Consider the following 14,333-nt stretch of genomic DNA (forward strand, 5'->3'; position numbering starts at 1 on the left):
GCAAGATTTACAGCAATCACAATGGTGCGGCTCCAGCATGGGGTGGACTGGACAGACAGACGGAAGGAAAATATCACCGAAAAGGCTAACAAAGATATGTCTACATATGTCTGAGGGAGAAACTGAACAGCTGGAATGAAGGACAATATCTAAAGCAAATGGGCACAGCGCTGTTTGAGTTTAGGAAGGATGCAGAAAAGTTGCTGTGAACTGCTCATGCGCAGATGAGATGTTTCTGTTGCAGTAGCTCTGCCTCTTGCATTCAGAATGATTTTTAAGAAAACAGCTGAAGAGAATTAATCCATGGTTGGTTGCCGTGGTGAACGATGGAGAAGATGTAGGCTGGAGTAATGTTCTGAGGGGAAACCCCGGATCAGAAGTGGGAGCCCGCTGCGGAGTTGGTACCTGCTCGGCCGTCTTCCTCCACAGCCTGGGCGCCGGCCTGAGCCGGGGAGGGGCTGGAGTGCCGCTGGCGCCTCATGAAGGGGAACACGCTACGGGAGGCGAGAGGAGGACGGTTTGACTCACAGGCAGGCGCACTCACTCAGAGCAGAAATGTATGACGACATGTTAGAGCCATTGTAGATGGGAGGATTGGGGGGGGGGCAGGGTTAAATTTCCGCCAAACAAAATAAAAAATTTAGTTTTTCTAGAAATTTTTCATCTTTTCAAACTGCAAAATTTCTGTTTTTTTTTTCTTTAGAAAAGTTCTGATATTAATGTCAAAATTTCTGTTTTCTCTAGCAAATCTCCCAGTATTTTCTAGAAAATATCTGAGATTGTCAAAATTTCTGAGTTCTTTTCTTGCTAATTTTCTGAGGTTAACCTCAAAATTAATTTTTTTAAGCAAATTTCATATTTTCAAACTCAAAAATTTCTAAGTATTTTCTAGAAAATATCTTAGATTAATCTCAGAAAGATACTGGTTTTTTTTCCAGAAATTTTTGACTTTTCAAACTGAGAAATTTACCTTTATTTTGTATACAATTTCTGAGCTTAATTTCAAAATTTCAGATTTTTCTGGTGGAAAATTTGTCCCCTTTTTTTGTTTTTTCTGTCTACAACGGCCCCTAATATGCCGTTGTAGAAATGAGACGTTACCTTTTCTTGGTCTCCTGGGGGACGACGGCTTTAGCCAGCATGTTTTTGTACAGGTCAGATTTCAGATACCTGGGGTAAGAATCCTAGACGCACGTTGTTAAAGAATGGGAACACGAAATATATAATCCATGATCATCTTTTCCAAATTATCTGATAGGTGAAAACTGCTAAAAACCTTCTTCATGAGGAAGTAGATGTGCATCTGTGCGTCGTCCATGACGAAGCGATGCGGCCGTTTGATCCCCTCTAAGGTTTTATCCATCGTCTTGCTGTCGATGTTGACCCAACGGGCCGCTCCAGGGGCCAGGAAGTTTCTAAATAACAAAAAAAGTCAAATAAATAAATAAAAATCATGCTCCTAGATAGAGTTAAAAATCATGTGTACTGATCAACATTTTGTTTTGATTGTTCAAAATGGCCACCGTTATGAAAAGTGAATTTATGCACCATTATAATCAATTAGATGAATGTGTTTGGAGCCCTATAATTAATATATATGTATATATGATTCAAAATACCAATATTTTTGAACCCTGTGCCCTTTTTCTTGTGGACAGTTTTCAAAATGGTTGTAATGGAGAATATATGTTTGTACTAAAATCTGCAGTAGTCATTGCCAGTGGTGGACACGGCGAACCAACAAGTCCAATGAATTTGCTAAACAAAACTCTCAGGTCCGCTAATGCTGAACCACTAAACACATTTAAAAAATTAGCAGAAGCTAACGCTAACGGTTAAGACGACTGTCTCAGTCTGTGTCGCATCGTCTTCATTTCCTCCCAGTCGATGACTGATGAAACATAAAACCAAAGTCCTCAGTTTCAGTTTTGGCATCTGAGTTTGTCTCATCCCTTCAAAGTTGTAAGGTCGGCGGCCATCTTAAAAAAAAAAAAACGTCTGACATTCTGACATTCATGTGGCTACTGGGGAATTTGAAAAGCATACAACCTGAGGAGTGAGCATGCAAGTTTTTCTGCTTGTTTCCACAAACTGAAATATTTTTACATTATTACTACTAAATACATTTGTATTTAAGACACTGTAAACATTCAACCGGTTTGTGTGTGTGTGTGTGTGTGTGTGTGTGTGTGTGCGCGCGCGCACTCACTTGTAAACATCCTCCACTTTCTCTATGATCTTGGAACTTTCTCCGTGTCTAATTTCCTCACACGCCTGCCAGAAGTGCAGGTTCTCCGCTGAGAGTAACCACACAAACGCACACACGCATCCATGCACACACACACACACACACACACACACACACACACACACACATTGAGGAGCAGAAACAATGACGAAGGAAAGAAAATATATTTATAGCATAAGGAGGTCTCTGAGGAAAATGTTAGCCTCTGGCAATATTTTATAGGCCGTGTCTGCATGGATGAACAAATCCTTTAAGTAGTTTTTCCCTCCAGTTTCCATTCGTATCCTTTCTTTTCAGGATTTTTCTTCTATGGATGTTTTTCATCACAATTTGTTTTCTTTATCCATTGACTTTTTTTTGTCATCCTTTCTGTTAACTGGGTGTTGAAGTTATACTTCTTTTCTTCCTCTGATCTTTCAGGAGGAAACTCTGACTGCTATTATGAATATAGATCAAACTTAAAAGTAACATGTAGAGGATTTGACACATTAATTTCTATAAGAATCAGTATAAGAAGTACTTGAATGAAATTTTCATCAGACTGTCCCAGGTTTGCAGAGCTTCACCAGCGTTTCAGCCACTGATTCTCACCGCTGAACTCTTTCTCCAGGTAGGTCATGAACTCCCGCCTCCCCATGGCGTCGGACAGCAGCTCCATGAAGCTGAAGCTCCAGCGCTCCACGCGAAGACGAGTGGGAACGGGCACTCTGCAGCAAACACACACAGGTCATGTCATCAGACGGTTCCTGGTCAGTCAGTACAACAGTTTTTTTCCCCCTCTGTTGTTCTAGCCTTCTGACAGAACATCAGGCAAACATACGACAAAAGACGGTCCGAATGCGGAGAAGTAAGATCATGAGATGATCAAATTGTTTGTAAAAATGACTTTTGTCAGTCAAAAGCTTCCTACCCTTCGATATTTGTTTTAAATATTCGTGTAACTGTGGAACATTCCACTATAACACATGAACTAATTAGTTGAGTGGTTTTCAGATCGCAGCATATTCAACGTGTTTTAATGACTCGGTCGATCTCCAGACCTCAGTCCAACTGCTGCGGAGCCTCTCCATTAAAACTTTAGCTATTTTAAAAATAAGAATTGGCAAGAATGTTAGACTGTAGATGTGCAAAGCTGGCAGAAACTCGATCCAGAAGACCTGCAGCAGAAAGTTTAATGGAGGACTGACTCATTGGCGCCATGAATCATTTTCCTTTTATTTCACAGTAATGCGCGACCTTGAGTTGGTCTAACAAGTAACAGTTACAGTTTGTTAGTAAGTTAGTTAGTACAGATGACCAACACTGATCAATGTCTAGACCTTTATCACTTTATAGAGACGGTCTTTGTTGCTGTATCGATGTTAGTTATTTAGTTAGTACACCTGATCATTTCTGGTATGCTCGTATCATTGTTAGTTAGTTAATTAGCGTGGATGGACAAAATTGATTAATGCCTTGACATCAATCTGTTTCTTAGTTAATCACATTTAATAGTTGTATCAAAGTTAGTTAGTTAGTTAGTAAAGATGGAAACACAACTATCCAAACATTTATCACTTTCTATAATCACTCTCTGTAGCTACCTGGATCAATAGTGGTTATTTAGTCCATCAGTTGGTTAGTACACTGAATAATTTCTATGCACTGGTCATTCTTTGTCATCGCTGTGGTTGTATCAACACCAGTTGGTTAGAAACCTTAAAATTCACAACAACAACAAAAAAGCTTGTAGAATCAATCAAAGTTGAATTTATTTCAGGGTTTAGTAGGTGTATATATATATATATATGTATATATATATATATAAAGAGTTTCTCTGACAATGTTTTGGAGAAATCCAGCCAACTGAGAAATCTGTGATGGAAACTAAAGATTAGAGTGACTGCATGGAAACCTTCCAACCCTGTCAGACGGAGGAGGAGGGGTGTGACTATCCCACAGGAGACGTGCAGAAAAGCTTATTAATTATAGGACCAACCAGACGGTTGTGGTGACATGAAGAACCGAATCATTTTAGATTCTTTTGTTCTGCAATTAGCTTAACCGTCGCCAAACTTCAACAAAAGCTAGCTTGGCTACGTCTTTCTCGTTGAGTTCCAGTAAAAGCGGTGAACTCCACCGGTACGATCGCGTCTCGTCTTACATTTCTGAGTTCATCGTCCAGTATGCAATGTCATCAGAGATCCAGGGGTTACTGGGAAGGCAGCCCTGCATTATGGGATCGTGGTTCTGGTACTGCTCGCTGTACTTGACAAAGCTGCACAGATGCAAAGGCATGCCGCACACACACAAAAACACCCGCACACACACACACACACACACACACAGATTTATTGTATTAGTGCAGCAGAACGCAGCAGTTAATGGCCACTAATTCCAACTTGCCCTAGGAAGGCTCCATTAGCTGCTCTTATGGAGGGAGCAGTAAGCTTAGTGGGTGGAGGAATTTGGTCCAAGCAACAGCGTGTCCATTAGATCTTATGTGCATAAGGCGCACATGTGAACGTGTGCGCCTTATGCACATAAGATCTAATGGACACATGAGAACGTGCGCGCAGACCTAAATCGAACCGACACATACCCTTCGAGGCAGACAGAGGACTTTACTCGGTTTCTTCCGAGGGCTCGTCTGGATGTTTCAATCTGTTAAGGATGAAGACAGATGTGATAAACGCGTCGCTGCACGTCTGAGCTGCAGCGACGCGTTATTTACCTCGCTTTTGTAGTAGTCGCTGTTCTAGTTCTGGAAGACGGTGAGACGGCATTGTCAACTTAAGGTTGCACACTGACTTGATTTGCAGGTAGATGTAACAGCTGTCAACAAATCGAGCACTTACTTTGACGTAACCCGAGCAGCAAGAAAAACAAAGAAAAAAGGAAAGCAGCGGCAGAGTTAGAGAGAGAGGGTAATGCTAATGCAATAAACTGATTGAAATGGGGGAGAAGATGAGGATCCGACCAGAGGGACTCGTGTGCTGGAGTTGTTTGGTCGCTCCAGACCCCAGTCCAACATGTTCTGCACCCCGGGCTAAGAAAAATAATAACAAAAAACATTATAACTAAGGATGAAACCTTTATAACGAATAAATATATTTTTTTTACATATTTGCTGAAACTCGTGAAAGTATGGTATGAGAAAAATAATCTGTGAAAAGATTGATCTCCTCCGCTCTCCTCTTCCTTTAGCCGCTATGCAGTCTGAAGAAATGCACCAACCAAAAACAACCAATCAGAGCCAGGAGGCGGGTCTTGGCACTGTCAGTCACGCTCGTGTACGCCGCTCAGTGTGCGAATGGCGGAGAAGCATATTGCCATTACAGAAAAAAAAAATGCTTATCTGCTGCCATGCTAATTAGCCGTAGCATTCACAACAGGCTATGCTAACTGCAGCATAGCTTGTTTTATTCCCCCCCCCCCACAGATTATGTATGATGCCATACTGTCGCAACATAGCAGCAGTTTCAATTCAACAAATATGTTAAAAAATATATTTTTATAAAAGTTACACAATGCTGCTTTAAATGTGTACAATTAGACATATTATAAAGCATTTTGGGTCTGCTGTGTGTTTGTACAGAAATGTGTCGCGCTGACTGGACAAGTTTGAACCTTCCTGTTGTTTTCCACACCACCAACTCTTCCTTCAATTCCAAAGTTTTTTTTCTCTTCCCTGAGCCCTCTTCCTTAATTCATAAGGTCTACCACATGGAGTCCCTATGCAAACCCTGCTACACCTCACAGCTCTCTCCTTCGCGTCTTTCCTCCACTTTTTTCCTTTAAACCTCTCCTCTTCCTCTGCATGTGTTTGTGTGAGGATAAAAGGAGGTTTATGCACTGAAGAGCTGGAGATTTTCTTATTTCTTTCCACCCCACAACACTGTGTCTGTGCTTTTGTCAGCTCTGGCTTTTAACAGATAGTCTGAATATTGCATGCGGTGAGGCACATGCGGGGAACTGTGGATGAGCATTAGTGGGACCTCTGATTGTGCGGTCCTTAACAGTTTTTCAATAGCTACCGTTGTAGCTTAAAAAAAAAAGCAGTAGTGAATCAGATAGTTATTGTGGAATAATTGGATTTTAAAAACACAAATCATAAACTTGTATAAAAATTGGTTCACATGATGCAAGCACAAAGTACGAAATTGGAACTGGAGAAACCGTAACTTTTTTAACATCCACAGTAAGGATTAGGGCTGCATCTAATGATTATCTTAGTAGTCAATTCTTCTGACAATTAGTCAGACTGAAAAGTTGGCACATTCTACATATTTTTCCATTAATCACTTAAGTCTTTTCATACAATATTAGAGGTCTAGTAAAAGATCCAAATGAACAAATAATCTTATTCCCTTTTTAAATAAGAAAAATAAACATTTTGTTGCCTAAAATGCAATATAGCATTACTTTTGTAAAGCTGGACTGGGTGAAACTAAAACTATACCACTACAAAAGTTTTGACTAAAGCATATTTACCAATGTGTAGTGATATAGCACAGTAGCTACAATAAAGTGTATCCTAGCATAGCATGATAGTTCTGACTAGCCTAGGATAGCATAGCATCAAATAATATAGTGTTTGAGTCAAGCCTAGCTTAACATAGTATACTTAGCATATCATAGCATAACAGGTATAATATAGTATTGGATAGCATAGTATAAGATAGTATGGCAAAGTACAGGATAATACAGCTTGGCATGGTATTATATAGCATAGCATAGCATTTTATGACATAGCATAGAATGGTTATAATATAGCATAGCATATCATGGCATAACATAGCATGGGATAATGTAGCATAGTGTGACATAGCACAGAAATTAAAGGGCTCTTCAGCCTGTAACAGAGCTAATTTGAGCACGTTTTCAATGTTTTTTCTTTAAATATCTACACAGATATTTGCACAGCAAAAGTAATGGCACAAAGAATCCATTAGGTTACAAATCACGCACTTGCCCATTTTATTCCCACAAGTAAGGAATGCTCCATTCCAGAAACCTCTCTGTGTCTGTCTGCAAAGTACAATTTTTTTTTTCTTTGTTCCAAAAACCTAAATGCAGAAATCAACTCTTTTCTCTGTCATCATAAATTGGTCAAGCTTCCCAGAGCAGGTTTGTGTGAAGCTTCATGGGTTAATCATAATGTCTTTTTCTAAAGGGTACCATAACTTTTGCTGCTTTAGACGAATTGCATTAGTATAGAAAAGAAAGCAGTATTGGTGTAATGGTGAGACTACCGGCGGCCTGTTGATGAGCCAGTATGCCTGCTCCTGACATTCTAGGACAATTCGGTCGGCCTTCCTCCTCTGTTTGGAGGCCCTATAAACAGAAATCACAGCGGAAGTTGGTATGCATGTTTAATGGCGCGTGGGAGCGGCGCGGCTGCGTGTAAGTGCACCTCAGTTGCTCTCTGGCTTGCATCACCACAAAGTCCCAGGTGTGGTTGATCCGCTTGTGCAACAGACTGTACCTCTCCTAAAAAGGCATGAGGGTGGGGTGGGGAGAAACGGACGGAAGAGGAGTGATGACACAAGCAAACTCATTCCTACATAATTCATCACACACACTCATTCTCTGCTTCTAGGATACACACGCACACGGTCCCTACCTTTTCATATTCCATCAGTTCTCCTTGTTTTCTGATGTTCTTTTTAGCCAAGTAGATCGCTGTGGACGCAACAGCGAAGAGAAATACAAAAGAGAGAAGATTAGTGCCAATTCTGTCTTTTTCTTCCTTATGAGGTTTAAAAACATTTTACAGATTTTCCTACCATAGTCCAGCTCTGAGGCGGGCCAGCGGGTACTTGTCCAGAAATAAGGAGTCTGGGAAAAACACAGCAATTTTTTTTTTTTTAAACTGATATCGTTCTTCACACGGACAATAAAAGAAGAGAAACAGACGCTGACAGATGGATGAGGGGATTCATTTAGGAATTTGACTGATGGAGACACAGAGTGAAAATCGGAGATAAGATACTATCAGAGTTAAAGTGGCAGTGTAGGTAAAGTTAGGCGTAAGGAAGACATTTTTCTTTTCTTGCTGTGGATACAAACATGCAGCTGATGGTCTGACCTGGAAGCGGTAAGGCGACTCGTCGGGTCGTAACACCAGGCAGCGGGGCTCTTTGAGAGGGTAGATGTATCCGTATTTGACCAGCATCTCACCAAGATGCAGGGCCTCTGATAAACAAAGAAAAAGAAGAAGACGAGAATATGCATTAGGAAGTGTAATATTAAGAAAACATATTCATGATTTTTGGCAGTTTGTCTACAAAGACAATTTGAATAGCATTTCATTCACTTGTATGTAGTCCCACTGACAGTGGCGCCTCCCCGGAAAATTTTCCATAGGAGTTTCCAGACCGGCCTGGTAAAAAATTTAGATCTGGACTTCGACTAGACCATATTGCTGTGATCTAAATCATTCAGTTTGCCATCCCAGCAGTATATTTAGGCTCGCTGTCCTCCTGGAAGCGAACCTCCGCCCCGCTCTCAAGTCTTATTTTCAGGATTGCCCTTTATTAGCAGCTTCCTGCCTGTGGTGAAAAAATAAATAAAAAATCAACATGGCGATGATGTGTTAAGGATGATATCAGTTTTCTGAGACCACAGTTTTCTGTAGCCTCATCTGACCGGAACACGTTGTTAGCAAACGTTGTATGGCTCTTTTTCAACATCCCTATAGCATGATGCTGCCACCACCATGTTTCACCATAGGGTTGGTGTATATCTGGTAATATGCTCTTATTTTTCTACCAGATTAAACTGAAGTACTTAATTTCCACTATCACCATTTGCTTGCTCAGAAGACGGCGTTAAGGTTGGTGGAAATGGCCATCTTCTTTATGAAACCGTCACTGATAAACAGAGTGTCTTCAGTCAGAGGCTTCCTCAAATTTGTTGTAACATAGACTGCTACAGGAGATGAATCCTTCCCACAGACATCGCCATCTATAACAACCGTTTAATTGAACGAGCCAAAACAACATTTAAATTTCCCTTTGGGATCAAAAATGTATTTGTGAATTTTGAATTGAATTCAAATCATGTACTGAATTCAACTGCACTGAATTATACAAATAGTATCAAATGAGAATTCGATTAAATCCATTTAAATCAGACTATGTGATTTAATTGATCTGAAAGAGGAATTTCACATTGAAAAACAAAAATCTTAGTACTCTCATTCCGCCCCATATATAAGATGCCACCCTGGGTGATTGCCCATGCCGCCCATATCAGAAACAGTCACTGGTTCTGTGTAAAAATTGGATCCGTTTGGTGTTTAGAAGATGGTAGTTATGAATTGGCACTATATTAATAAACTGAACTGAGCTAAATTAAAGTTTTAGGGACCTATTTTTTGAGTGACACCTTATTACCTTCATTCACACTCTTAAGTCCATACAGGGTGAAAAAGGAACAGTGTACACCTTTTTTTTCCAACCTTCAAATTAGTTCAGGCATGGTAATATCCCCTGAGGACCTCCACCACGAGAGAACACTAATCAAACGCACATCATCAAGCGACTTAATCAAACTCCGGCCCAACGGGGCTCACTCTATTCCTGTTTACTGGAAACTGCCACCCCTGGATTCTGGATCACACACACGCACGCACACACACACACCCGAATCACATCTACCTCGTCTCTCGTCTCATCTTGAGAGCAAACACCATATCCTGGCAACTCTCCTATGACACACAACAAGCTATAGTCACACACCTTTTATCACCCAGAGCACTCACCCTCCTCACAGATGTGGTATTTCTGAATCAGCCAGGTAATTATATCGTGGCCTGTAAAATTAAAAACATGAAAATGTAATTTAAAAAGTATAATTTCTGATATTCTGGAAGGTCCCTTTTTTGTTGTCATATTTTGGTTGTTAGCAGACAATAAAAGTGTTTTCACAAATACACACACCTGTCATGGCGTGTGGGATGACAGTGATGAGGAGCCTCTGATTTCTCATCTTCATGCCCATGTCAGGGTCCTGCATGGCCACGAGCACTTTCTCCATCTGTCGAATGGGGGCACGCGCGCACGAAACACAGAAAAGACTCGCATTAAACGCGCTCATCAATAAGTTAGAAGTTCAGAAACAAAACACAACCACGCTAAATCATGTTTTGATATATTCATTTTCTATTGTGAGGCAATAGAAAGTACCTCACAATAGAAGGCATGTTGGGTTATCTCGGTTCGCTCCTGTTGTACAGTAGAATATATATATGTATATATAAAAACAACAGCTAGCGGATTTGAAAAGCGTTACCTTCCGAAAGCATGACATTTGCTCCGGCTGCAGACCTCCTTTAGCCAGGGTGTTAATTGTCATCTTGCGGGATGCTAGAGATCACCCGGCGGGACGGCGAAGTGCAAAACACCAAAGTGCTGTCGAGAGCGCGCGGCAGCGACAGTGCACCCTTCCCCCCCCCCTGCAGGCGCGTTTCCGTGAATACCGTGGGCGCGCTCGTGTCTATATAATGAAAAACCAAAGATTTGTAGTTGAATTCGTGTGTATTTTCTGTTACTTAGTGCAATAAAAACGTTTTTTTTTTATGTTGTATTTTTTGTGTATCACACAATAAAGCAAATTACCATGTTAAAAGTTTATTTTTGGTTAAAACAAATGCAAAAAAAATAAAAATAAATAAATAAAAAATGCAGTAATTACTCCGTGTTTTTCCTATCTAAACGAATAAACTAGTCACATCTGATTTATTTTTTTATTATTTTGTATTATTTTGATTTTATTTTGATGAAATATTTAAAGTGTGCTTATAAATAAAATCCATGTTGTGCAGGATAATGTAAAAGTCAAATTGGTGAAACTTTGCTTTAAAAACATTTGAAAGACTCTTAAAAAAAATTCAATTCAAAACTGCTAATTGCTAATTCAAGTGCTAACCAGTGCTAAATCAAAATTCAAAAATACAAGTTAAAGTTATTGTGGAAAATAAATATTTTATTTCTTTGTTTATGTTTTGTGTAGTTTTTCATTTTATATTTTAACGCTAACAATATTTTAATTTATTTTATGTTGTTTATTTATAATTGTTAAATAACTAATGCTATTTTTCAATATATTATATTCATCAATATACTTTAATATTATTATATCAGATTTGCTCTGACAATGCTGGTAATTTTTATACCAAGCAGGCTTCCGTAGGAGGAGGAAGTGGTTCATTCTCTCCATTAGTGAGGTCTATTTTTATTTTATTTTTTTATTTATTTTTACTCCACTTATCATTTTTCTGCTGAATTTAGAGTCTTCGAAGAGGTAAAAGCTTGCAACGTGTCTGTTTGTCTTCTAGGAAAAGCTAGCGTGTGTGAGTTTTGGTCGCGAAGCTGAAAAATAGCCGCCAGTTGTTGCCTTGCTAACAGTAAGCATAGCAGAATGGACAGGGACCGAGTCAAGGATGAGCTGCAGAAATACGGAAAATCCTGACTCTGTGGACTTTCAGTGGGCGTTGGTCACTCTAAAACCCGACATTAAAATGAGTACTTTCTTTTTATCTATTTAGTTTCTGTTTGCGTCGTTATTTGTCCATTTTTTTAAAAAAAAAAAAAAAAATATCGCATTGTTGTATTACTACTCTTTGTTGCTGCTTTTACTTTTGACAGACTTAGCAAAGTAAACTTTGCATTATCATTGCGCCTCGTGCAGAATTTCAAACTAACCAGGTATATTTAACTCTTAACAGGAACACCTTTTGGGATATGAACAGTCCGCACGTGGACAGCATCTAATGGTTGTTATGGAGACTTGTTGACCCCAAAATGCCATTTTTACCTGCAGTGTTTCTACCTCCCTTATCATTCTGCTCAGTTCCACTGTGGGAAGCTAACTATCATCCAGCCTGGTTCTCAATAGCCAAAATAAATTAGCCTTTGACTTGCATCATATTTATACCCCCAAGGAACCAGGAAGTCATTGATTACTAATTACTTTAGTTGCCAAAAATCAGTGCAATCATATGTCCATTCAGTGCGATATTTATATAAACAGTAAGTCTAATCATGCTTTTCATATATGACCTTGAACAAAAGAACTGGTTTTCAGGTTGTATTTAATTTACATTTTATTTTATTTGTAGATACTTTATGAATGTACAGTTGTTTAAAATTGCTTTTACTCCATATTATATGGAGTAGTAATGTGGAGTAAAATGAATTTTATGTTCAGTCGTGTATATTTTGTTACTGTGCTGCTGTACCAAGTGAATCTCCCCGCTGTGGGATTAATAAGACTATTCTGTTGTTTCAAACCTCAACATTTTACATGAAACCAGTAAAAAAAAAAAAAAAAATCCAGAAATTTGAGTTTAATAACAAATATGTTTAATACTGCCTTGTCCATATTATACATTACTTTATTGCATTTATTTTTTTAATATAAAGAAATAAAAGTGGGTATAAAAGGCACTTTAATCTAACAAACGAGCGTCATTCAAACACAAATAATTTATCTAAAGTGATAAATTTCTCCAGAAGAAATTGACTTTAAAGCTGTTGACGCGTCATTCCCTAGGGGGCTAGCTGTTCTCTACATTTGCACGGTAAAGATGATATTCAGACATTAAATGTGTGTGTGTGTGTGTGTGTGTTTTCGTTCCCCTGTCAGGTTGCGATGGGTGACATCCGTCAGTCATTGCTGCCTCGGGACGTGCTGAGCGCTGCCAAGGAGCTGCTCTACCACCTGGACATCTACATCTGCAACATGGTGCAGTCGGGCAGGCAGCCCCCTCAGGTCGACTCCAAAACCCTGGATCTGATCGAGGAGTTTATCCTGCACACGCCCAAGGACAGAAACTCACCTGTCAGGGTAAGTAAGCCCTTCCCCCCAAAAGGTCCTGTAGAGTAAATAATCAACAGCATCAAAATGTAAACACCAATTATTATTATTTTTTTCCAACAGAGGATGAGTGCTCTGCAGGAGCTGCAGCTCCTGGAGATCATGTGCAGCTGTTTCCAGGAACAGAGTCGGGACACGGTGCGCCAGCTCATGTTCTCCGCTCTCTTCAATCTCCAAGGAAACCAGGCGGACGAGAGTCGGATGGCGCTGCTGAGCAAACTGGTCTCCATGGCAGTCGCTGTGGGCAGGGTTCCCATTCTGGAATGTACTGCCACCTGGCTACAGGTGAGGAGTCCACGTAGGGCTGGGGCAATTAATCTGATCGATCATGATGAATCTCAAGGAGATTTAGGTAGAACAGATTTACTTACTTACTTATTATCTTAAATGCAAAACGTATATATTTTTTGTACAGCAATGCCTTAATTGCTGCTCTCAATATGTTGTTCTTTCAGCAAATTGCCTTTGTTGAGCCCGTAAATGTTAACAATTAATCAATTCGTAAAATAGTTGACGACTACTTCTATAATCGATTAATCCGATTCATCGTTTCAGCAGTATTGTGACGAAGAAGGAAAGTAATTTACGGTGATGCTTATTTTTACAAATAAAAATCAGAATAGAGTGTTATGCTTTTATTTCTGGCCCCCTCTAATATGTTGCCCTTGAATAAAACTCTTAAGCCTCTTGTCATGTGTAGTGTGAAAGTGTTCATGCTCTGCCTGCGGTTGTGCCTACAGAGGACCCATCGTGTGTACTGCGTCCGCCTGGCGCAGGTGCTGGTGGACGACTACTGCAGCATGGTACCGGGATCTGGGCCCACCCTTCACAACATCCACAGCGCCAGCCCTCGCTTCTGCTGCCAGTTCATCACAGCCGTCACAACTCTGTATGACCTCACCTCCGGTACGTCAGGATCACGCAGAAATCACATCCTCCGCGTTGCAGCGGAACACCTAGCAACCTCGGCAACACGACTTTTTTTTTTTTATTATTTTTTTTTTTTTTTTCATTTTTCCAGACGAGCTCACGCCTCCAATGGAGCTCCTCCAGATGATCGTGTCGTGGATCCAAGACGACCCCCGGCTGGTCCTGACCACCTTCCTGAACTCGCCCCTGTCCGGCAGCCAGCCAATCAGCTCTCTGGACATGACGCCACTTGGTGGGTTGATCCGCTGGTGCATCAAAGCGCCGCTGGCCTACAGGCGGGACAAGAAGCAGG

The 14,333-nt window shown here is 40.2% G+C and overlaps 2 protein-coding genes across 4 annotated transcripts; one reads left to right on the forward strand and one right to left on the reverse strand.

The window, feature by feature from the left end:
• Positions 1 to 288: 288 nt before the first annotated feature.
• On the reverse strand, positions 289 to 10,658 carry rgs11 (regulator of G protein signaling 11). Of its 3 annotated transcripts, XM_015030918.1 has the most exons (17): positions 10,526 to 10,658; positions 10,174 to 10,270; positions 9,996 to 10,046; positions 8,319 to 8,425; positions 8,017 to 8,068; positions 7,854 to 7,912; positions 7,644 to 7,720; positions 7,483 to 7,564; positions 5,208 to 5,276; positions 4,962 to 4,985; positions 4,830 to 4,891; positions 4,392 to 4,505; positions 2,840 to 2,955; positions 2,210 to 2,297; positions 1,277 to 1,415; positions 1,102 to 1,184; positions 289 to 494 (listed from the first exon to the last, which is right to left on the reverse strand). In XM_015030918.1, exons 1-17 carry the CDS (start codon positions 10,586 to 10,588, stop codon positions 374 to 376), a joined length of 1,404 nt encoding a protein of 467 aa, XP_014886404.1. In that variant the 5' UTR covers positions 10,589 to 10,658; the 3' UTR covers positions 289 to 373. The 3 variants fall into 3 exon arrangements, with proteins under 3 accessions (XP_014886404.1, XP_014886405.1, XP_014886406.1); XM_015030919.1 differs by lacking the exon at positions 4,392 to 4,505; XM_015030920.1 differs by lacking the exons at positions 10,174 to 10,270; positions 10,526 to 10,658 and having other exon boundaries at positions 9,973 to 10,050.
• Positions 10,659 to 11,410: 752 nt separating this feature from the next.
• Positions 11,411 to 14,329, forward strand: LOC106946507 (uncharacterized protein C7orf26 homolog; the record flags this gene model as incomplete). The annotated part of the gene is made up of 5 exons (XM_015030877.1): positions 11,411 to 11,536; positions 12,881 to 13,081; positions 13,175 to 13,396; positions 13,852 to 14,017; positions 14,133 to 14,329. Coding segments are annotated over exons 2-5 (780 nt in total), but the record flags the coding sequence as incomplete, so codon positions are not given.
• Between the last annotated feature and the right edge of the window lie 4 nt (positions 14,330 to 14,333).

The sequence above is a fragment of the Poecilia latipinna genome, unplaced genomic scaffold, assembly GCF_001443285.1.
Source record: "Poecilia latipinna isolate Pla-1442-1.1 unplaced genomic scaffold, P_latipinna-1.0 Scaffold195, whole genome shotgun sequence".
NCBI classification, from domain to species: Eukaryota; Metazoa; Chordata; class Actinopteri; order Cyprinodontiformes; family Poeciliidae; genus Poecilia; species Poecilia latipinna.

What these genes read in the sequence shown, in the direction of transcription:
- rgs11 (XM_015030918.1), bottom strand. Translation starts at nt 10,588, where the DNA reads ATGACAATTAACACCCTGGCTAAAGGAGGTCTGCAGCCGGAGCAAATG. An exon ending in CCAGCACACGAGTCCCTCTG is followed by an intron (nt 4,986 to 5,207) that starts GTCGGATCCTCA and finishes TTCCAGAACTAG; the next exon opens with AACAGCGACTACTACAAAAG. An exon ending in CCTGGAGAAAGAGTTCAGCG is followed by an intron (nt 2,298 to 2,839) that starts GTGAGAATCAGT and finishes GGTTACTCTCAG; the next exon opens with CGGAGAACCTGCACTTCTGG.